Source organism: Orcinus orca, chromosome 14 (assembly GCF_937001465.1).
Source record: "Orcinus orca chromosome 14, mOrcOrc1.1, whole genome shotgun sequence".
Lineage (NCBI taxonomy): Eukaryota > Metazoa > Chordata > Mammalia > Artiodactyla > Delphinidae > Orcinus > Orcinus orca.
This window is the reverse complement of record NC_064572.1, coordinates 28,876,510-28,901,525: the sequence shown is the minus strand read 5'-3', so window position 1 is coordinate 28,901,525 and position 25,016 is coordinate 28,876,510. Positions and strand designations below refer to the sequence as shown.

At 45.7% G+C, this 25,016-nt stretch overlaps 2 protein-coding genes across 2 annotated transcripts in view; one reads left to right on the top strand and one right to left on the bottom strand.

Moving 5' to 3' along the window:
* Positions 1-3,522: 3,522 nt before the first annotated feature.
* The window catches only part of PALD1 (phosphatase domain containing paladin 1), a 162,773-nt gene continuing 141,279 nt past the window's right edge, over positions 3,523-25,016 (bottom strand). The window contains exon 21 of the mRNA XM_033407556.2: positions 3,523-3,663. The gene's annotated coding sequence lies outside the window, so the exon portion shown is untranslated. The remainder of the gene's footprint in view (positions 3,664-25,016) is intronic.
* On the top strand, positions 19,780-24,475 carry PRF1 (perforin 1). Its single transcript, XM_004280778.4, has 3 exons — positions 19,780-19,920; positions 21,369-21,911; positions 22,845-24,475. The coding sequence occupies exons 2-3, from the start codon at positions 21,373-21,375 to the stop codon at positions 23,971-23,973; spliced, it is 1,668 nt and encodes a 555-aa protein (XP_004280826.1). The 5' UTR covers positions 19,780-19,920; positions 21,369-21,372; the 3' UTR covers positions 23,974-24,475.

Genomic DNA, 25,016 nt, shown 5'->3' with positions numbered 1-25,016 from the left:
TATGTTATTTAAATGATTTTTCTGTACTTTCCAAACTTTCAACGTGAGTAAGTATTGCTTTCATAATCGGGGGCAACATTAAACAAAATCAGACCTATAGGCTCATCCACATCCATTACCTATGTGGCTTCCACAAGGTTCTTCCTGGCTCCTTGGAGGGACAGTGAAAGAGCCCCTGTGACCTGTGCCAGTGCCTGTGCCATGGCTCGGCGGCCACCAACCAGGACTGCGGTCCCAGCAGAAGGGGCTGGCCCGCCTGGAGGTCATGAACATCCTGGTGACAGGTCTGTGGGGAGACTGGACCACTGCCACGGACACCTACCTGAAGGTCTTTTTTGGCGGCCAGGAGTTGAGGACCGGCATGGTGTGGTACAACGATCACCCCAGGTGGACGACACGCCCTGCCCACGGGGTGGGGGGACCTGAGGGTGCAGGACTCTGGCTGGGACAATGACTACCTTGGCTCTTGTGACCCCAAGCTTACTGCACAGAAGTCGGAGGTCAAAGACACCTGTTCCCTCAGTGAAGGGACCCTGGAGTTCGTGTGCAAGGTGACTGGCGCCCCACGCCTGAGAGGAGCCGGGTGCCTGCACTACGGCCCTCAGGAAGTCTTGGGGGAGCTCTCAGGAACTGCAGTGGGGCTTGTGGGGAGGGCTCATCCCACCCAAAGGCTGGGCCTGCTGCCTTCCCCAAGAGCAACCGAGACATCTGGGTTCCCAGGAAGCTGAAATGCAAGGGACGTAGCTCTGCTGAGGCCCTTCGTCCAGGGAAATAAAGGGATAGGAGGTGGCTGACAGGGCAGATCAAGGGCTACTGGGAGGAGGTGGGATGGGGATGGGATCTCCCCTGCTTTTTATTCCACCAGGTGCTCTGTAAAGGTGTCTTCCCCAGATGCCCTGGCTGGGCAATGACTTCACGAATCCTTATACAACCCGTAACTGGTCCCTCCAATGCTGTGCCGGGCACTGAGAACCATGGGGTTTATTCTTAGAGCTGCTGGGCTCTGAGAATGAGGACAGCCTGCTGCTAATTACCTGGATCCTGTGATGTGGGCTTTGGGTGGTTCTCAGCCCCGGCCTGTCCTGCTCAGAGCCCCTTGCTGTCCAGGGAGTGAAGGGGCTGCAATGAACTTGACTTTGCTCTAACCCCAAATCTCCTGAGACCACTTAGGGGCCTTCCTTCCATCCTCCCCATCCTGCACTGGGAACCAAATAGAGCTGTCCTGGCCTCCCTGTCACCCACCTCAGTCCTGATAACCCTCTCCGGGTGGGTCTACTCATGGAAAAGTTCCGGGTCCCTCTGAGATTAGTAAGCTGCTCTGGGGTTCCAAGGAACAACAAAAATGCCTGTCGTGAGTGTATTTCTCTCTTGGTGGAAACTGAAGAAAGAGGTGTACCAGCCACTGGAATATGACATTCAACAAAAACCTTCCTATAATCCTCAAGAGGGCCTTATGCCACAGCAAAGAACGCTTTCAGCGGGACCCTGGATCTGAAGCCCGTGGAGTCTGCTGGCGGCCCACCTCCACCGAGGCTCCTGACTCGCTATCCCCAGATGTCCTCCGCTTGCTGACATGTTGCATGTTACCCACCCTGGGTGGGACAGGAGACAATCACACTCCCCTCTCCACCCCCAGAGGCCAGGCCCTGAAGACTCTTGTGGGACCCAGTCACAGAGAAGACAATTCTGTCCCTCACCGCCCACCTCAGACCCGCAGGCCTGACCCCAAGGTCCCTCAGGATCTGGTCTATTCTCTTCCTCTTCTCCAAAGGCCCATTTTAAAGTGGATTTTTTGTTTTTTGTTTTTTGTTTTTTGTTTTTTTTGCGGTACGCAGGCCTCTCACTGTTGTGGCCTCTCCCGTTGCGGAGCACAGGCTCCAGACGCGCAGGCTCAGCGGCCATGGCTCACGGGCCCAGCCGCTCCGCGGCATGTGGGATCTTCCCGGACCGGGGCACAAACCCGTGTCCCCTGCATCGGCAGGCGGACTCTCAACCACTGCGCCACCAGGGAAGCCCAAAAGTGGTTTTTATTTTTAACCAAAGCTCCATCTTTAACCCAAAGATAAATTCTATCTTTTAGCTCTTCCCCAAACCAAAAGAAGACAAACAAAAAAATCTGCTGGTACACACCGATCAGAACAGCTATCATCAAAAAGTCTACAAATAATAAATGCTGGAGGGGGTGTGGAGAAAAGGGAACCCTCCTACACTGTTGGTGGGAATGTAAATTGGTGCAGCCACTATGGAAAACAGTACAGACATTGCTTAAAAAACTAAAAATGGAGTTACCATATGATCCTGCAACCCCACTCCTGGGCCCATATCCAGAAAAGATGGAAACTCTAATTCAAAAAGATACGTGTACCTCAATGTTCATTGCAGCACTATTTACAATAGCCAAGACATGGAAGCAACCTAAATGTCCATTGACAGAGGAATGGATAAAGAAGATGTGGTACCTATAGGCAATGGAATATTACTCAGCCATAAAAAAGAATACAATAATGCAGTTTGCAGCAACGTGGATGGACCTAGAGATTATCGTACTAAGTCAAGTCAGACAGAGAAACACAAACATCATATGATATCACTTATATGTGGAATCTAAAAAAAAATGATACAAATTAACTTATTTACAAAATAGAAATGGACTCACACGTACATAGAAAATAAAAACTTATGGTTACCAAAGGGGAAAGGGGTAAGGGGGGAAGATAAATTAGGAGTTTGGGATTAACACATACACACCGCCATATATAAAATAGATAAACAATAAGGACCTCCTGTATAGCACAGGGAACTAAGTTCAATATCTTGTAATAACCCATAATGTAAAAGAATCTGAAAAAAATATATATGTATAACTAAATCACCTTGCTGTGCACCTGAAACACTGTAAATCAACTATTCTTCAATTTTTAAAATCCGCTGGTCAACCTAAAATAGCATTTTCCCCACTTGTTGACAATAAACTTTCAAATATAGTAGGGTCTACTCTCAGAACTCCATTTGCATTGAGAAGCACAGCCTCTCTGAAAGATAGAATCTCCATATGAACTGGTCTCAGAACTGAGATGACTCATCTCCCGTCTCCCCCAGTGCACACCCTCCAGCAGCTGCTTGCCCCTCCCCAGGGGTGGGAGCTCACTACCTCTGAAGGATGCTCATTTCATAACAGGATGATTCTGTTAAGGATGACTCATTAACAGTTGTTTTCTCACCTTCAGCTCAAGCCTGACCCTCCTCCCTCATGGTCTAGTCTTTTCTCCGGGCACCCAGACACGCTCCTCCCTCAGCATCGCTGGACAGCAGTAAGGACCCCTGAGGTTTGCTCACCGGCCTTTCTTCACACACAGCGTGCTTCCGGTCCCTAGAGCACTTGACCGGCTCTAGCTCCTTGGGCCTCGCAACAGCCTCGCAACAGTAGGCAGGGCTAGTCTGGGCACGGATGGAGAGGCGGACACTCAGGACACTTTCCCATCGCCTCCAGTTCATGCATAAACAAGTGCACCAACCTGGAAGCCAGGCCTCCCCACTCCTCGGTCAGTGCCACGTTCGTCATGTTGGATCACACTTCCAGGAAGCTCTGGGGTCGGATGGTCTGTGTCAGTCCCAGCTCTGCTTCCCGCTGGCTGAGGGACCGCTCAGCCTCCCTTTCCTCATCTGCAAAATGAGAAGCAGGACAAGAAAATGCGGGGGAAGAGGGCGAGAGATTGTTCAGGCAAGGATTGCTCTCCTCCTTGGCACTTTACCCCCACTACCGACGTGCAGGACTGGCTGCCGGCAACATTGCAAAGAAGCCATCTGGTGGTTAAGCGCAGGAGTTCTGGACTGAGCCCACCTGGGTTCAAACCCCAGCTCTGCTGCCTACTACGTGACCTTGCGTAAGGATTAAATGAGATAATGCACATTAAGTGCTTAACACAGTGTCTGCCCCAATAGATGCTCAAAACAATACTTTTAAATTTGAACTTTAATCCTCCAATACCACAGTATGCACCCTCCCCTCACTGCCAGCTCCTTTGCTTGCATGATTCTATACCCTCCAGATGCCTAGCTCCTACTTGGCTCCCTTCCCAAGTTGGATGTTTATCCCTTACTTGATAGGGAGGCACGGAAGGTGGTTGGACAGGGAATGAACCTGTTCTACAGAAGAGGATCTGAGCACATGAGGGTCTGTGCAACAGGCCATGGGTGACATGAAGAGGCCTGACCCTACCGGCTGCAGGTCTAGGAAAGGGTACGCAAACCCAAGAGGCTGGATGAATAGACACAGCTGTTGATGGATTGAGGGAAGGGGCTGGAGGGACAAGGAGCAAATAAAGATGATCCCACTGGTTCTTGTCTTGGTAACTGGGAGCAGGTGGGAATCACCCCCTGAAATGGGGAAGAGAAGTTCAGAAGGGAAAGGGAAGAGTTTCTTGGAACAAAGGTTTGAGGTTTCTGGAACTCAGCCCATGGAACCCACCCCAGATCCCTGGGCTGGGGAGAAATCCGAGTATCATCAGCCTCTGGGGTGGCAATGGAAGCCACAGGAGAGGATAAGTTGACTCCAAGGCCAGTGCATGCAGACAGAATAGAAGCTTGATGGTGGAAATAAAACACTCCTGGTAACTGGAGGTCTTGCCCCTTCAGAATGACCTTCATAAGGTTCTTATGTGTGGCATAAGATAGAGGTATATCAGTGAAATAAAACTGAGGACCCAGAAATAAATGCATGGCTTTTTGGCCACGCTCTGTGGCATGCAGGATCTTAGTTCCCTGATCTGGGATTGAACCCACACCCTCGTCAATGAAAGCCCGGAGTCCTAACCACAGGACTGCCAGGGAATTCCCTAAACACATGCTTTTATAGCCAATTGATTTTGAACAAGTGTGCCAAGACCATTCAGTGGGGAAAAATTAGTCTTTTCAACAAATGGTCTGGGAATACATACTTGCTATACATACAGGGAAAAATAATGAAGGTGGACCTTCACTTCACATCATATATAAAATTAACTCAAAATGGATCAAAGGATGTGAACTAAACTTACTGTGGTAATCATTTCACAACATAGGTAAGTCAAATCATGCAGTACCTACACCTTAAACTTACAAGATATGTCAATTATTTCTCAATAAAGTTGAAAGGAAAACATAATAGCAAGCAGGAGTTCTATTTATTCCACCATTACAACTTCACTCAGACTGTACTCTGTATGCTTTAGGAGTAGATTTTCCATATCCATACTGATGTCTTCTCATGATAATGTTTATCATTGATAGCAGTTGTGTTTTTCTTTCTAATATTGGAGATTTTCTTAGGATATTTTTAAAAAATTAATTTATCACCTGAAAAAAAAAGTGGATCAAAGACCTAAAGCTAAAATCTAATATTACAAAACTTATAGAAGAAAATTTAGGTATAAATCCTCATGGATTAGGCAATCCTGCCTTGTGTTAGGCTATTGTTTCTTAGATTTGACACCAAAAACATAAGCAACAAAAGAAAAAAATAAATAAACTGAAATTTATCAAAATTAAAAACTTTTGTGCTTCAAAGAACAATATCAAGAAAGTGAAAAAGGGCTTCCCTGGTGGCGCAGTGGTTGAGAGTCCGCCTGCCAATGCAGGCGACATGGGTTCGTGCCCCGGTCCGGGAAGATCCCACATGCCGCAGAGCGGCTGGGCCCATGAGCCATGGCCTCTGGGCCTGTGCGTCCGGAGCCTGTGCTCTGCAACGGGAGAGGCCACAACAGTGAGGGCCCACATGCCACAAAAAAAAAAAAAAAAAAAAAAGAAAGTGAAAAAGACAACCCACAGAGCAGGGGTAAATTTTTGCAAATCATATATCTGAAAAGGGTCTAATATCCAGAATATATAAAAGAAATTTACAACTCAACAGTAAGACAAATAACTCAATTTTTAAATGGGCAAAGTATCTGAATAGACATTACTCCACAGAAGATATACAAAATGACCAATAAACACATGAAAAGATGTTCAACATCATTAGTCCTTACGGAAATGCAAATCAGAACCACAACGAGATGCCACTTCCCACGTGCAGATGGCAATTTCTCAAAAAGTTAAACCTAGAGTCACCACGTGACCCAGCAATTCCACTCCTAGGTATATACCTCAAAGAAATGAAAATGTATGTCCGCGCAAAAACTTGTGTATGAATACTCATAGCCCCGTTGTGCATGATAGTCAAAAAATGGAAACAACCCATCACCTGATAATTGGTAAACAAAATGTGGTATAACTATACAATGGAATATTATTCAGAGATGAAAAGAATAGAGTACTGATAAATGCTACAACATGGATAAATTTTGAAAGCCTTATGCTAAGTGAAGGCATCCAGACACACAAGGTCACATATATATATCATATGATTCCATGTATATGAAATTTCCAGAATAGGCAAACCCACAGAGAGAGAAAGTGGATTAGTTGCTGGATATGGGCTTCTTTTGGGGGTAAGGAAAATGTTCTAGAACTGACAGTGGTAATGGTTGCACTACACTATGCATGTACTTAATGCCACTAAATTTTACACTTTAAAAGGGTGACTTTTATGGTACACAAATCTTAATTTTAAAAAGGAAAAGCATTTATTTTTAGGTATGGGCTTATTCTGATTTTTTGTTTCTTTCCATGTTAGTTTCGGTAAGCTATGGTTTTAAGAAAATATTGATTTTACCTAAATTGTCAAAATTATTGGCATGAAATTGTCCATAATATCTAATGATCTTTTTAATGTTTGTAGGCTCTGTACTGATATCACCTTTTTCATTCCTGATCTTTTTTTTCCCTGATCTTTTTAATTTGTGCCTTCTCTCTCTTTTTCTATATGTCTTGCTAAAGGTTAATAAATTTTATTTGTCTTTAAAAAAAAACAACTATGCCTATTGATTTTTCTTTACGGTATATCTGCTTTCTGTTTCATTAATTTCTTCTCTTTATTATTTCCTTCCTACACTGTTCAGATTTAATCTGTTGCCCTTTTTTGCATCTTGAGATACTTTAATTATTGATAGTAAATCTTTCTCCTTTTCTAATATATGCATTTATGACTATAAATTTCCCTCGAAGCTTGACTTTTGTCACATCCCACATATTTTAGCATTTTATATTTTTATTATCATCCAGTTCAAAGTATTTTCTAATTTACTCTTTGTCTTAGGGTCATATTGAAAGATATTGGCTGATTTCCAAACATCTTGGGATTTTCTTTTGTTCTTGTTATTGATTTCTAGCTAAATCCATTAGATAACAGAGCATTCTCTGTAAACTTTCAATCCATTGAAATTGATTCCACTTTTGAGGCTTATTTTATGGCCCAATAGATAAACAATTTAGAGAAATGTTCAATGTGCCCTTAAAAGAAGATGCTCTCTTACATACAGGCTGGATCTTCTCTTCCGTACCTATCATTTTCTCTCATATCTTTTCTCCCCCCATTCTCCAGTTTATTTTTATTTCTTTTTCCTTCTTTTCATCTTCTATTTCCCTTATGATATTATTTGTGTTATTTATTCACTCTGGTATTCACTCTAGTTTTCATTTCTGAGGTGGTTTTTCTTTTTAGAAAAGAAAAATAGTTTCTCCTTACTAAATTCTACGTGAACTCTTTTCAAGTCTTCCTTTTGTCCAATTATCTCATTTATGAATTTTTTTTTTTTTTTTTTTTTTGCGGTACACGGGCCTCTCACTGTTGTGGCCTCTCCCCTTGCGGAGCACAGGCTCCGGACGCGCAGGCTCAGCGGCCGTGGCTCACGGGCCCAGCCGCTCCGCGGCATGTGGGATCTTCCCGGACCGGGGCACGAACCCGTGTCCCCTGCATCAGCAGGCGGACTCTCAACCACTGCGCCACCAGGGAAGCCCCTCATTTATGAATTTTTATCATCCTGTGTTATGCTTTAATTTCAGTCATTTTTCAAAAAAATTCTTTTAGCTCATTTTGAAATATTAAAGTAAAAATGTCATTTGTTTTGTAGGCATGTCTTTCCAGAGAACCTCATTGTCTGAGGACATGTTTATGCTCATTAGTCCCTTTTCTTATTAGAACACTGAGTGGGGCTGGCTTCCTTCCCTCAACTCTTTTCTGTTGCCCGTGTTTAAGTGAGGTAGGTTTCCCTGTACTCCTGAATAGGAAGAATGGGCAGATTTCTTGGCCAAGATTCATGGCTCTAGGGCTCCCCCTTCTGTTGTACTGGAAAATGGCTTTAAGATGTGGCTTCGGAGGAGTTTGAGAACTGCTTCCTGTTACACTCCCCTACTTTCATCTGGATCTTCTCTTTACTTGGTTCCTCACTGTCCTGTTTGGTTTGGATTCCACTCCCAGCCATTTCTCCTCAGTGTAGGGCTTTGTCCTAAAAGGGATATTTGGCTGGCAACTTTCAACGTTTCATGGGGAGATTTCATGTGCTACTGGGAGGATTAATTTACATCATAATTTTAAAGCACTTCTCAAGGTGCCTGGCAGATAGTGTTAAATATGGGATATTTATAATAATTATAATCATTAATACCTACCCATTTTTCCTACATACTAGTCCTACTCATAAACACAAGCTATTTCCTTGATGTGGGTCTCTCTCTTTCCTGCCTCCATGCCATTGCTCCTGCTATCCCGCCCCCTGAAAACCATGTCTGCCACCTACCAATGCGCCATGTCTGCCACCTACCAATCCGTCAAGAGCGTCTGAGTCCTGTGACATCAGTGGGTTAACTGAACCTAAAACCACTACTCTGGACCACTGAAGCTCCTCATTTCTAAGCCACATATCCCAAACCCCCTTTAAAATTTTATGCCAATGACCTACCTTTTATTTAGATCTTTTACTCTGTGCTAAGCCCTGTACATACATTACCTTTTAATCTCCACAGCAATACTCTGAGTTATAGGCATAGTGGGATAGGTACAATTATTGGCCTTATTTTACATATGAGGACACTGAGGCTTAAAGAGATTAGATACTTATCCAAGGTTGATTGTTAGTTGGGCTACAGCAGTGATTTTGACCAGGCAGTCTGGCTCCCAAGACTATAAACTCAGCCACGGTGCTAAAACTTCTCCGGACTGTAGTCCCCATTAAAGATAGAATCCTATCTTGTGTGGCTCTGTAATCATCAGCACCTAGCACATAGTAGGTGGTCAGTAAAGACTGCATGGGTGAGTTACAATAGATGAATGTGCACAGTACTTTGTGCTGGTCAAATGCATAAGGCTTCAGGGTTTTAAGACAAAACTTTTCTAGCTGAAAGGCACATGGAAAAGTCTCCTACACTGCTCTATTTCTTCCAAAGAGCCATTAGTCAGACTCTTACTCAGAGCTTCTTTTTTTTTTTTTTCCATTCAGCTTTAAGCTCAGTGAGACGTTTAAATTTTCACAAGCCCTTGGCCACTAGTAACCCATTACAAAACTCCCAGACATGGCCAAGCATGGCCCTCAAGACATTCACAAAACCCACATCAATTTTCTAAACTCTATAATCTGAGGCCACCACTCTCACAGAGAAATCCCAGACCTACTGTTCTTTAATAGAAATATCAGCAAATCGGGAGCTCACTGATCAGTTAGAAATCCAATTTTTCTAGACGTTGGAATTTCACTTGGATGTGGACTTACTAGGCAGCTGTAGGTGAACTGGGCTTCTGAGAAAGACCCAGCCTTGAGCCATAAAACCTGGGTTTGGTCCCTGCTCTGTCACTTGTTGGCTGTGTAATGCTGGGCAAGTACTTCTCGCTGGGTCTCAGTCTTTCATTAAATAAAATAATTAGGAATAACAACATTCTGCTTATGTCACAACATTGTTAGGGGTACATTCAATAACGTATGTGACAGTCTTTGTAAACTGTGAAGTCCATGCTATACAAAATCAAAAGAGTGAGCCATGGGAGCCAACTGGGAAGGCTGGGCTGCCATGTTTAAACAGCCATGAAGGGACCATTGAAGCAAATGAGTGACCCAAGAAGGCACCTAGTGAAAAGTGAAGAACGGAGCAGAGAAAGAAGAGGAGACGAAAGACTGCAAAGTCTGAAAGAGAAATACAGAAAGGACAGGAGAGAGGGAGGAGCCTGATGTCTTTGTAGTTCCAGCACTCTGAAAGATTCCCACAGTACTATATCCTTACAGCAACCCTCATTATCTCTATTGATAAAAAAAAAAAGCAGGAGATTCTACTTCTACTACTCATTTCTATGATGGACACATTAGCATTCTAGATTCCTGTTTTATTAATAGAGACTTCTCAGTAGATATTAATGCGGTGGGGTGAACCTCAAAGCAAGGGTGTTACAAATGCCCTCTCAGTGCTGTCCAAGTTGGGTTGATTTCACATGAAAACGTCAGCATCCACCATCCTTAGATCTCTTTGTTAAAACAGGAAAAACTTTCCATTAATTTAATGGTGTATGAATTCGCTGGTGGTTGCTATACTTATCAGAGGCTTTTGAATCTTTTGGAATAAAATAGAATAAATAGAATAAAATAGTCTAGCACATAGTAGGTGCTATTTTATTTGAATAATAGGAATATTTGAATAAATATGAATAAAACATTTATTGAATGAATAATATTTGTGAGATCAAATACTATAGAATAATTATCCTTAAAATCTCCCCTGCTGCAAAACACCTAGAAAGGTCAAATTAAATATAGTGACATGTATCAGAAAACATAGATGAGATTTAAAATAAGTAAGAGAAATCCCAAGGAGCCAAAACCAAAGAAGTAATAACTAGGGAGGAAAGCAGGCAGCCCAGCCATGGATGCCCTGAGGGCATGTGCCTATCCAGGAAAACCAGAGCCCAAGTTATAATGACCAGAGGAGTAAAAGGCAATCATGTCTTAAGGACGGGGGTGGGGTAGGGGAAATGAAGCTGAGATCATCCCACATAAAACCTAAATAAATGCTCAAAGGGTTAATAATGTCAATGAAAGGGGAGACTATAAAAAGAAAGTATTTATTGGGAAAGGGAGTCAAGAAAGATATTTGTTTGTCTCACTCTCAAATCTAAGTGGAAGGACAAAATCTCTCCTAAAACATCATAACCACAGACCTACCCCTCCCCCTTCATTTGAGGTTCAAATTTACACCACATGTATGGGTTAGAATATGCCAAGCCGAAAAATTAATACAAATAGATGGGTTGGTAACACTGGGAGGTGCCTCATAAAACCAAAGCAAACCTACTTCGGAGGAATTTCTCAACCCAGGCTTTGTGGGATTCCCACAAATAAAGGCAATCAAGCATGAGCTCACAATCTAAACTTACAAGCAAAACGCTCAAGGATACAAGCCACTAAGAGGGGGGAGTCAGCTGATATAACAACATAAAGGATTTGATACACCAAGGGTTACAGGTATTGGCATGACTAGACATAAAATTTTAAATGAGTATGTTTGAACGTTTCTAAACTTTTTTAAAGGAATAGAAAACATAATCACAAAAGTTGGAACAGAATGAAACAGAGAGTTTATAAGTAAATAATAAATCATTGAAAGTAAAAATGAACTAGACAAAAATCTGGAAGTTTGACCACATACTCCGTAGATAAGGCTAAGGAAAACGGGTCCACTCATGCATTGCTGTAGGAGTGAAAACTGATGCCAGCCCTATGGAGGGTATATATTTGTATATATGTACATATGTATGTATATATCTATTCTATATGTATATGTGTAACATATGTATAGATATATATGTATATGTGTATGCATGTGTGCATGTATACATGTAGTTTATAACAAAATTGAACATATATAAGGTTCTGACCCAGCAATTCAACCTCTGGAAATTTATACACAGATACACCTGCACATATCCAAAATAAGATATGTACAAGGTTATTCACTGCAGCATTGTTTGTAAGAGAAAAAGACTGTAAACAACTCAAATGTCCATCAGTAGGAGGCTGGTCAAATAAGTTATTGTTCATCCATATAATAAAATACTATGCAAGTGTTTAAAAATAAAAGAATGAGGAAACTATGTGCTGATATGTAAATATCTCCAAACTATACTATTTAATAACAAAATCAAAGTACAAAGCAAGACGTATAACATGCTTCCTTTTGTGTGAGAAAGGGAGAAAATAAGAAAACATTTCTACTAGTATTTGCTTGTATCAGTGTGAAAAAATTCTGAGAAGACACCAAAGAAACTAAAAATAAGAAAAAAGAAAAGGAAAAAAGTGGCACCTGTGGAGGTAAGTTAGAGCGGGGGCAGGTGGGTAAAGGAGCAGGAAGGAGTTTAATCACTATATATCTTTTTATATTGTTTTGATTTTTGAATCTTGGTAAATGTATTACCTAATTTGAAACTCAATGGATGGATTAAATAGCACATTAGACAAAGCTAAAGCAAGAATCAGTGAACTGAAACAAAGAACTAGAGAAAAATAATGAGAACACAGTACAGAGAGACAAAAAGTAGACAAGAAAGAGTATAACAGACCAGGAAGAGACAGTGAGAAGGCCTATTATATTGCTAATTGCAAAAGTCAAAAATGGAGAGAATGGGGGCTTCCCTGGTAGCACAGTGGTTGACAGTCCGCCTGCCGATGCAAGGGACACGGGTTTGTGCCCCGGTCTGGGAAGATCCCACATGCCGCGAAGCGGCTGGGCCCGTGAGCCATGGCCGCTGAGCCTGCGCGTCCGGAGCCTTTGCTCCGCAACAGGAGAGGCCACAACAGTGAGAGATCCACGTACCGCAAAAAAAAAAAAAAAAAAAGAGAGAGAGAGAGAATGAGGGAGATGGAATATATGAAGGGATAATGGCCAAGATGTTTTCATCATTTTCCAGAATGATGAAAGATGTGAATCCTCAGGTACAGGAAGAACAAATCCCAAACAAGATAAAAGCAATTCTTATCTGGATACATACTTTGTTGTACAATTTCAGAAAATCAAAAATGAAAAGATCTTAAAAACAGTACTTCCCCAACCCAAAACCACAAATTCTCTATAAAAGTAATGACAATTAAACAACAGCAACAATGGAAGCCAGAAACAGTGAAGTAACTTCAAAGTGTTGAGAGATGTCAACCAGCAATAACTTCAAAGTGTCAGTCAGATGAAATTATGATTCAAAAACAAGGGCGCAACAAAGACGTTTCAGGCAAACAGAAACTGAGAGTGTGTACCACCAGAGACACCCACTGACGCCCTTCTAATGCGTGCACTTTAAGAAAAAGGAGAATTATCCCCAAAGGAAGCCCAGAGAATAATGAGAAAAGAAATTGGTAAATGTGTAGGTAAATATAAACAAACATTGACTGTATCAAGTAATAGTACCAATGACTAATTCAGTAGAGGAAAAGTAAGCTAGAACTAAAATACCAGAAAAAATAACCCTCAGAAAGAGAAAGGGTGATTTTAGATAACAGCATACTAAGTATCCCTGGAAAGGAGAATAACAGTAAAGAATGTTAGATCTTGAGAAGAATGCATGTTAGCATTTTTATGGGTAACTACTAAAGAATCAGAAAGATTCTAAGATCTAAGCCATGAGAGGGAAAAGAATGTACTTTTTAAAAAGTTTAGTCAATCTATCATAAAAGAAGGCAGGAAAGGAGTGCAGAAAGGGAAGCAAAGAAGAAGCAGGACAATGAAAAAACATAACACATGATGGCAGAAATAAACTCTAACAGAACAATAATCACAATAAATGTAAATGGACTTAATGCGGTTATGTAGTTACTCAGATTGGATGACAAAACAAAATCTAATTATGTTTAACAGAGACCCACTTAAAACATAAGAACACAAGGAGTTTGAAAGTAAGATAGATCCCCACAGTGAGTACTAATCAAAAGAAAGTCGGGGGCTTCCCTGGTGTCGCAGCGGTTGAGAGTCCACCTGCTGAAGCAGGAGACACGGGTTCGTGCCCCGGTCTGGGAAGATCCCACATGCCGCGGAGCGGCTGGGCCCTTGAGCCATGGCCACTGAACCTGCGTGTCCGGAGCCTGTGCTCCGCAACGGGAGAGGCCACAACAGTGAGAGGCCCGCGTACCGCAAAAAAAAAAAAAAAAAAAAAAAAAAAGTCGGTACAGTTAAAAATGATTAAGATAGTAAATTTTATGTTATGTGTAATCTACCACAGTCTAAAATAGCAATAGTAAAAAAAAAGTTGGGATAGCTCTATTAATATGAGACAAAATTGATACTGTGGCTAAAAACATTACTTGGAATTAAAAGGGTCACTACACAAACAGTTCAATTCACCAAGAAGGCAAAATGATACTACACTTGTTTCATAAAACAGCCTCAAAACCTAAAGCAAAAGTTGACAGAACTCTAGCTGCAGGGAGAAATCTACAGATGTTGAATGTCTTCACAGTGGGAGATTTTAATGATTCTCTCAGTAATTAATATATCGACAAACCATAGATTTGAACATAGAACCCTGCAACCAAAAATTACCAAACAGATATTCTTCTCAAATACATAGGAACGTTTACAAAAACTTAACATTCAGTAGACCACAGAGAAAATTTCAACAACCATCAAAGAATGGCTGTCATATAGGCAACATGTTCTGACTACAATGCAACTATGTTAGAAATCAATAACCGAAAGATAGTATTTAAAACTCCATTTTCGGACTTCCCTGGTGGTGCAGTGGTTAAGAATCCACCTGCCAATGCAGGGGACACGGGTTCGAGCCCTGGTCTGGGATGATCCCACATGCCGCAGAGCAAATAAGCCCGTGCGCTACAACTACTGAAGCCTGTGTGCCAGGAGCCCATGCTCTGCAACAAGAGAAGCCACCACAATGAGAAGCCCGCGCACTGCAATGAAGAGTAGCCCCTGCTCACTGCAACTAGAAAGCCCGCGTGCAGCAACAAAGACCCAATACAGCCAAAAATTAAATAAATAAATAAAACTCCATTTTCTTCAAAATGTAAAAAGCACACTTAAAAAAATAACTCAAGGGCTTCCCTGGTGGCGCAGTGGTTGAGAGTCTGCCTGCCGATGCAGGGGATGCGGGTTCATGCCCCGGTCCGGGAAGATGCCACATGCCGCGGAGCGGCTGGGCCCGTGAGCCATGGACGCTGAGCCTGCGCGTCCGGAGCCTGTGCTCCGCAACGGGAGAGGCCACAACAGTGAGAGGCCCGCGTACCGCAAAAAATAAAAATAAAAAAAAAAATAACTCACAGGTCAAAGAAAAATCATAAGGAAATTTAGAAAATATGAAGAAACTAGGCAATAATGAAAATACTTCATACCAAAACTTTAGAGATGCAGTTAGAAAGATTGTTAGAGAAATGGAGAAGCTTAAATGCTTACATTAAAAAAGAAGAAAGTCTAATCCAGTAATTCCACTTCTGTGTATTTGTCCAAAGAAAACAAAAACACTAACTTGAAAAGGTATCTGCACCCCCATGTTCATTGCAGCATTATTTACAAGAGCCAAGATGCAGAAACAACCTAAGTGTCCATTGATGGATGAATGGATAAAGAAAATTAAGAAAATTATAGATAGATGATAGATATACAAACATATATATATATTTATAATTATTATTCAGCCATAAAGAAGAAGGAAATCTTGCCATTTGCAACAGCATGGATGGACCTTAAGGATGTTATGGTAAGTGAAATAAGTCAGACAGACAAAGACAGACACCACATGATCTTATTTATATACGGACTCTTCTCGTCCAAAGCCAAACTCATAAATACAGAGAACAAATTGGCAGGGGTTGGGGGTCAGTGAGATGGGTGAAGGAGGCCAAAAGGTACAGACTTCCAGCCACAAATAAGTCATGGGGATGTAATCTACAGCATGGTGACTACAGTTAATCATACTGTATTGCATATTTGAAAGCTGTTAAGAGAAGAGATCTTTGAAGTTCTCACAAGTAAAAGAAAAGATTTTGTAACTAAGTAAGGCGATGGATGTTAACTAGACTTTTTGTAGTAATAATTTCACAATATATACAAACATCAAATTGTTATGTTGTACACCAGAAACTAATAATAATGTTATACGTCAGTTATACATCAGTTCAAAAAAGAAGAGTGAAAGTTAATGAACTAAGGATTCATCTCAAGACATTAGAAAAAGACATCTCAAGACATGAGAAAAAAAACAATAGAAGAAACCCAAAGAATATAGGAAAAAGGAAGGAAATAAAAATATAAGAATGAAATGAACAAAATGGAAAATAATGATACAATATAGAGGATGAATAAAGCCAAGAGCAGATTCTTTGAGAAAAGTAACAAAACTACATAAAAATCTTTAACAAGAATGATCTGGAAAAAAGAGAAAAACCATAATAAAAATTATAATCTAAAACAGGGGTATCACTACCGATTAAGAAAAAAAAACTTTTAAGAGAAAGAGAGAGACTGTTGTAAATAACTTCATGACCACAAGTGTGAAATTTTACAGACAAGAAGGTTTCCTAGAAAAATGTAACTTGCCAAAACCGATACCAGAAAAACAGCTGGAGAACCTGAACAGAGCTATTGAAGGCATGGACCCTGCAGTTACAAATCTACCCAACTACAAAAACTGAGCCTTCTACAAACTCTGCCACAGCAGGGAGAAAGTGGAAAAACTCTTCAACTTATTTCATGTGACTGAAGGTGATAACTCGAGAATAACTATGGATAACTCATTTGAGGGGCGAGGAAGAATCCCAAAGTTTCACAAATCTGTAAAGAAAAGGGAACAAAGAATGATCACAGGACGAAGGGAACAACGCCTGGGACTGCATTTTGGATCTCTAAAATATGCACAGTAAGTACAATCTAAACACAGGATTTGTTAAAGGACCTCCTTCCTTTCATTACAGTTCGTGTTTGCAGTAGGTATAGTTTATATAAGTAGATGTCCTCAGGATCAGTGTCTTTCTCATGCATTCTGTGTAGAGTATCCATGGAGCTTTTCTGTCAAGAGTAAACATTTTGTAACCTCAAAAAAATATATATCAAAACTATATCCACGTGCATAAGAATGAAGGTGGACCCCTTTCCATACACAATACAAACGCCAAGTAGATCACAGGCCTAAATGTAAGAGCTACCTGTAAGACTCTTAGAAGAAAATATAGGGTTTTTCATGACCTTGGGTTAAGCAAAGACTTTTAGATAGGACACTAAAAGTATAACCAACAAAAGAAAAAAATAGATAAATTGGGCTTCATCAAAATTAACATCATTCATGCTTCGAAGGACACCATCAAGTGAGTGAAAAAACAACTCAGAGAATAGGAGAAAACATTTGCAAATCATATACCTGATAAGGGTCTAGAATCTGAAATAAAGAACTATTATAAATCAATAAGAAGAAGACAAATAACCCAATTCAAAAATGGGCAAAGGACTCAAATAGACATTGCTCCAAAAAAGATATACAAGTGACCAATAAGCAAATGAAAAGATGCTCAACATCATTAGCCACTGGGGAATCAAATCAAAACCACAATGAGACAACACTTCACACACATACGAATGGTTATAATCAAAAAGTCAGATAATAACAAGGATGCGGAGAACTTGGAACTCTCATACACTGCTGGTGGCAATGTAAAACGATGCAGCCACGTAGGAAAACAGTTCCTAAAGAGTTACTGTAGACCTGCCAATTTCACTCCTACATATAGATCCAAGAGAAATGAAAACATATGTACACACAAAGAATCTGTACACAAATGTTCATAGCAGCATTATTCACAATAGCCAGAAAGTGAAAACAACCAAAATGTCCATCAACTGATAAATGGATAAACAAATGTGGTATGTCCATACAATGGAATATTATTCAGCCATAGAAGGAATACGGCATTGATACATACTACAGCTTGGATGAACCTTGACAAGATTATGTTACGTGGAATAAGCCAGATACAAAAAGTCACATCTTGTATGATTCAATTAACAGGAAAACCCATAGAGACAGAAAGTAGATTGGCGTCGGGGGAAGGAGCAGTGACTGCTAACGGGTACACGGTTTCTTTGCGGGAGTGATGAAGACGTTCCAAAATTGATTGTGGTGATGGTTGCACAACTCTGCGAATATACTAAAACCCACTGAACTGTACACTTTAAATGGGTGAATTGTATGGTATGTGAATTATATTTCAACAAAGTTGTTAATAATAAACCCTACAGATGGCGTCTGAAAATTGCATCTTACGTCTCTGTGGAAAAACTGTGATTAAAACACATTTCAAGTGCTAAGTTTCAGTCGGAGAGGACAGCTGTCATCAGCTACACAGGCCAAAATCAGTAGTTGTAAACTTCAACGTCATCACTGCTCTTTCATGGACCGCCCCCCACCAGCATCTCTTGGACATTCGCCACTTCACACGCCGAGTGAAAACTACTAAATGCACATTTCAGCATCAGGATCCTTAGAAAGCCCAAAGTCCTCCCTTTGGTTTTAGAGATGAGGAAACGAAGCTAGAAAGGGGTTAAAACTCTACTGCCAAGAGTCACAAAGCAAGTTTGCATCGAAGCTGGGATTACAACCTGTCTCCCCTACCTCACCTTTCTCTTCCTACAGATTTTCTGCAGGGTTCCACGCCCCTCAAACTGGTCTTCTGAGCACGGTCAAAACCAAACTCCTCACAGCCTGGATATCTGACTTAGGGCGCGGGCGGGAGCTAGAAGGGGGTCAGGAGGCCGCAAATTCTAGGACAGGGAGGGGGACATTGTGGGGAGGAGATGGGGCTGGGTTTCGAGAAGACAGTTTAAACCCCAGTTCCCGTAAGAGCAGGGGACACAGTGGGGGACATAAACTCAAGGGATGAGCCATCCCATGGTGTCACATGTGGTCTGAGGCCTGTGGCTACTTTTTCCTGTTGCTAACGTGGTTAGAGGGTGAACTCACAAGAACGGTTCCCCACTTACCCAGCTATCTCCACCTCAGACCAGTATGACATTGCCCCCCCAGAAGTTGTCCTGTGAGTCACTCAACCCATGGAAACCTCATGTAAGACAAAGGTTGGAGAAGGCCCCAGGCCTCTGGCCTCACCCAAGTCTCTCTTCCTCGCAGTGTCGCACAGCTGCCCGCCCACCTGCACTATGGGGTCAATCACAGACCAGGGCTAGGGAGGAGGCTGGAGACCAGCACGGCCACTGGTTCCCCTCACAAAGTGAGGAACAGGAGACCCTATCGTGAGGTCTGCGTTTGGGGCCCAGAACCTGGCCTGGGCTGGGGTGCAGGTGTGGGCAGGAAGTGGGCAAGCAGATGTGAACAACATTTATTTTCTCCCCACTGCCCCGGGAGGAGGGAATGGTCACGTGCTTTAACACTCACAGAGGGCCAGGCCCTGTTCTAAGCACTTCACACGTAGAAACTCCCCAGTTCTTCACAACCCATGGGGTTGAGATGAGGAAACTGAGGCACAGAGCGGCTAAAGAAGCTGATCAGGCCACACGGTTAGTGCGCACCCGAGCTGGCCCAAGTCCAGGCGGACTGGCTCCCGAGCTCCTACTCTGTGCTGCCTCTGACAGCCCACACATGCGATGCTGCGGGGAGAAGCAGGGAAGCTGTCCCTGCTGGCCCGTCAGCAGCACCAGAGCTGAATCTCGAAGCTCTCAGCCCGCTGTGTTCTTGCTCCACCCACTAAACCTCACCTGTTGGCCCCGGGGTTCCCATGCCCCAGGCGGCTCTGCTTGACAGAGGAGCCTCTGGCCCTCTCGGCTTGCTTCCTGAGGGCTGTCAGCAGGCCGGATGAGAAGGTGAGGGCAGGGTGGGTGCTGGTGGGCGGGGCAGAGCAAAGGGGACCCATGACTAGAGCTGGGGGGCGGGGCAGGAAGCAGCAGTGATGTGAACTGTGGCCTGCGTGATGAGCTGTGATGAGCTGTGAACTGTGGCCTGGGGGGCTGCACCACCATTTCAGGAGCCTCCCGTGGGGAGAGAGGGTGTCTCTCTCGTAGGAGCATCTCAACACAGGACTCCAGGTAGGGAGGAAGCAGGGGCTCAGGGAGGCTGGGAGCCGCTGAGTGGGGACAGAGGGGCACAAGAGTAGGGCTGCTCTGTCTGGGGAAGAGGCTGATGGAGGAGGAAATACTGTAGCCCATGAGGCAAAAGACTTGGGTCCAGACTGTGCCGTGTCACTAACTCGCTGGGCAGCCTCATGCCCACCCTGGGCTTCAGTTTTCTCTTACACAAAATGAAGAGGTTGGAGTACACAGTCTTTATGGCCCCTTCAAAGGCTGACAGTTAAAACTAAGAAAGCTGGAAACGGGCTCCCCGGGAAATAACATGACGAGGGTCAGGATGGAGACTGAGTCCTTTAGACTAAGGTTATGAACCATGCTGGCTGCCTGAGCAAGATGATCGGAGGGCCTTCAGCAGACTCCCCTTCTCCTATTTACCTCCCTGGGGCCTGCCATTTTGCCTAGAATTCCACCGTTCAAGCCACTCCTTTAGGTAAGGCACGGAAGGTTCCAGCTGGGATACAGGGGAAGTTCCTGCTCTCCGTAATCCCCCGGGCCTCAGACAAGCCGCTGTCCGTCCCTGGCAGGTGCCAGAGTGGAGAGGCCTCTGAGGAGCTCAGTCTGGACGGGGTAGAGAGAGGAGATTCCAGATCATAAGCAGGCCCAGCGAAGCTTCAGAGCCGCCTCAGAGTGAGGAAGAACCTTTCAGCTAAGCACTGTCCGAGAGTCGGCAGCAGGCAGCTTGCAGACGCGGCCAGAATCCCGAGGAGCGTGGCAGGGAACGCCAAAGAGGAGACGAGCAAACCGAACGGCCCCTCCCCACACAGGATCTAGGGGCACAGGCGCATAGGCCGCTTTTATTCTAGAATTCAGGCTGATGTTCCTCCGTGAGCTCAGAGGGAGGGCCCCAAAGGGGAACTGGGGAGAATGAGGGTGATGCACGACCTCATTTCTTTTCCAATTCTGTTAAGGGCTTAATGGGGGTGGGGGGAGATAATGAGAGAGGTGAGGTGGGGAAAGAAAGCATGGCTTGTTCTTGGGTCCACAATGATACCTCTCCAGAATCCAGGCTTCCCTACAGTTCCCAGATTCCCCAGATTCCTCCCCAAATCTTCTACGGCTACTCTCCGTCCCCTCCTCTGCACGCAGAGCCCCCTCTCCACCAGCAGTAGCTGTGGTCCTGGGGACAAAACCATCCATCTGGATTCCCATTTGGCCTTAACTAGTGAAATCCTAGCAAGGGTCTCCTCCTGGCTGTGTGACCTTGGGCAAGTCCACTCCCCTCTTTGGGTCCATCTGTACAATGTAGGGGGTGGACCAGGTTTGTAAAGGCCATGCCAGCTCTGACATCCAATGACTTAGGAGATATCTCATTCCCTCCCCATCCCATAAGGCCTGATAAGCTCCAGTTGGAGGGGTCGGCCCTCCTCCATGCCCCTGCCCACAGCTTCTGCCCTCTGTCTCCACAGCTCCATGGCCTCCCGAGCCCTCCTCCCCAGCGTCCTCCTCCTGCTTCTGCCCGCACCCACCCCTGCCCCCTGCTACACGGCCGCACGCTCTGAGTGCCGGCGCAACCTCAAGTTCGTGCCTGGCTCCTGGCTGGCAGGGGAGGGCGTGGATGTGACCAGCCTCCGGCGCTCAGGCTCCTTCCCGGTGGACACACAGCGCTTCCTGCGGTCCGACGGCACCTGCACCCTCTGCCGCAACGCCCTGCAGCAGGGCGCCGTCCAGCGACTGCCCCTGGCGCTCACCGACTGGCGCGCCCAGGGCTCGGGCTGCAACCGCAAAGTGGTCAAGGGTGAGGGTCGCTCCACCGAGGACGTGGCTGGGGCGGCAGCCAACACCATCCGTAACGACTGGAGGGTGGGGCTGGACGTGACTCCCAAGCCCAGCAGCAACGTGCGCGTGACCGTGGCGGGCTCGCACTCCCGGGAAGCCAACTTCGCGGCCCAGAAGACTCACCAGGACCAGTACCGCTTCAGCCTGGACTCAGTGGAGTGTCGCTTCTACAGGTGAGCGCCGGGGTTGGGGGAGTGGCGGGTGGACGGGACTTGGAAAAGGCGTGGGAAACTCGGGGTGGTCTGGGAGCCCTGGAATGGCAGCGTGGGGAGCTGGAGGCCGCTTCCGCCAGGAGGAGATGGCAGTCTTGGTTCTCACGTACCCCCTTCCCTGAGGCCCTGATCTGGAAGAACCCAGGGAGAGAACAGGTGGAGGGCAAGCCAGCAAGGCTATGCTCAGAGCCCCAGGTGGTGCCGGTCTGGTCTACTGAGCACCCAAGCGCCACTTCCCCGGGCAGTGCTAGCTTCCGGCGGGCAGGAGGCCTGGCTGGGGCCCTCCTATCCCTGGGCCTCCTTCATCCGTTCAAGCGCTCTTCATTTCTGCCTTGCCAAGCTCCGTGCTAAGAACTCGGGCTACAGGTTGAACAAGAGCAGCCATGCCCTGAGCCCTCAGGGACCTACTCACCCGAAGAAATGCATGGGACCCAGAGTCACCCACCCTGACTTCTCTCACAGGAGGCCGTGTTTCCCGCACAGGGAGACAGGGCGCTCCTGCCTGCGTGGCCAGAGCTGTCAGGAGCCCAGGTATACAAGGCCCCACCCGGGGGACAGACAGACAAAGGCCACAGGACTAGGTTCCAAAGCCAGAGAGATACCATCGGTGTCTCACCATCACTTGTAAAATTAGAAAAGAAAAAGAAAGGAAAAAACTTTTTTTGAAAAAGAGGGACAAAAATACCTACACGAAGCCCCTAGGCCACCAAGGGGCAATGGGCAGGGGCGTTCCCTGCTGGCTTGGTGGTTCAGAGCTTGAGTTTTGGAGCCAGGCCACCCGGGTCCAAGTCCTAGTTCTGCCATTTAATGGGAGCTTGGGCAATCTCACAGGAGTTATTCAGGGGAAAACACTACCCACCACTGGGTCCACCTGATGTTTTTCTCTCCCCCCAGTTTCCACCTGGTGCACGCTCCCCCACTGCACCCTGAGTTCAAGAGGGCCCTCAAGACCCTGCCCCCCCACTTCAACATCTCCACCGAGCCTGACTACCGGAGGCTCATCTCCAGCTATGGTACCCACTTCATCCGGTCCATGGAGCTGGGCGGCCGCATCTCGGCCCTCACCGCCCTGCGCACCTGCGAGCTGGCCCTGGAAGGGCTCACGGCCCAGGAGGTTGAGGACTGCCTGGCCGTCGAGGCCGAGGTCAGCATAAGAAGCCACACCAGTGCCTCGTCGGCATTCAAGGCGTGTGAGGAGAAGAAGAAACAGCACAAGATGGGGACCTCCTTCCACCAGGCCTACCGGGAACGCTGCTCTGAGGTCGTTGGCGGCCACCACACGTCCATGCATGACCTGCTGTTCGGGAACCAGGCCGGGCCCGAGCAGTTCTCAGCCTGGGTGGCCTCGTTGCAGGACAGCCCCGGCCTGGTGGACTACACACTAGAGCCGCTCCACATGCTCCTGCACAGCCAGGACCCGCGGCGGGAGGCGCTCAGGCAGGCTGTGAGCAAGTACGTGACGGACAGGGCACGCTGGAGGGACTGCAGCCGCCCGTGCCCCCCGGGGCAGCGCAAGAACCCTAAGGACCCGTGCCAGTGCCTGTGCCATGGCTCGGCGGCCATCAACCAGGACTGCTGTCCCAGGAAGAGGGGCCTAGCCCGCCTGGAGGTCATGAACTTCGTGGCGACGGGTCTGTGGGGAGACTGGACCACTGCCACGGACGCCTACCTGAAGGTCTTCTTCGGCGGCCAGGAGCTGAGGACCGACACGGTGCAGAACCATAACCACCCCAGGTGGATGACACGGCTGGACTTCGGGGATGTGGTTCTGACCACAGGGGGCCCCCTGAGGGTGCAGGTCTGGGATGCAGACTATGGCTGGGACGACGACCTTCTCGGTACCTGTGACCAGACTCCAAAGTCTGGCTCACACGAGGTGAAGTGCTGTCTGAAGCATGGTCACCTGAGATTCTCCTACCACGCTAAGTGCTTGCCCCACCTGGCAGGGGGGACGTGCCTGGAGTATGCGCCCCAAGGGCTTCTGGGGGAGCCTCCAGGAAACCGGAGTGGGCCAGTGTGGTGAGAGCAGTGGGCCCTGAGAGGACCAGTGTGCCCAACTGGAGGGGTCTCACGAAGGGACCCAGAGGACCTATCTCCATATCCCCATTAGACAGTTGGAAAACTGAGGCTTTTTTTTTTTCAGTGAAGTGGCTGAATTTACAGGCCAGCCCTGAGTCACCCTGTCCAAACTACCTTAGCTCTTCAATATTCTCAAGCCCCACAAATGAGCTGGAGTTGGGCCACTGCTACACAGGTCCCAGCTCAGGTCAGGAGCCGGGCAGAAGGCCAGGAGGCTGCTCCCACCAGGCTGCCTGGTGTCATTTGTACCATTCCCTTACAGCCCCTCTTCTAGCGTGGTGAATTCTTCATCATATTAGATCTAACCCCTTTGGCCCCCGCTGCTCTGTTTGCTCTGTTTCCTTTGCCCACCAAGCTTTGCCTCTCAGACAAATGCAGAGCTCCTTTGACCTGTCTCATTGTGTACACAGCCTGACAGAGGACCAATAAATGTGATGTGACGGTGAGCGTGATGGTGTTGGTTGTGGCAGAGGAGAGGATGGAGACCAAACACAGCCTTGGAGATAAACTTCTACATTAGCAACCCTACCCAACAGAACGGGTGGTTGACCCCAGGGGTAGGCAAATAATGTAAATAAACTATTTTTCCACTTTGGCTGGAAATGGGGGGACCCAAACTATTTTACTTTCCTCATAACTCTCTGATTTGAGTCACAGCAGCATAAACAGTGATCAATGCCAATGGGCATTCAGCTCTGAGCCGAGAAACAAGAAGGAATGGTGAGGATTCTGGTGAACCAAAGGGCACATCTTATCCAGGGAGGGGGTGGGGGGATGGACAGCTCTGCACCAGCCAAACATTCCCAGGCAGGAATGTGAGCCCAGCGCTGCCAGGTTTTCTAATTTCTTAAAGTAACCAGAAATCCCAGCGTGACTTATAAGTGTTGGCAATTCATTTCACTTTGTAAAAATAAACCTATATGGGCAAGCACAGTACAAACCAAAGAGGACATGTATGCAGGCCATGACTGATCCGGAGCAACCAGT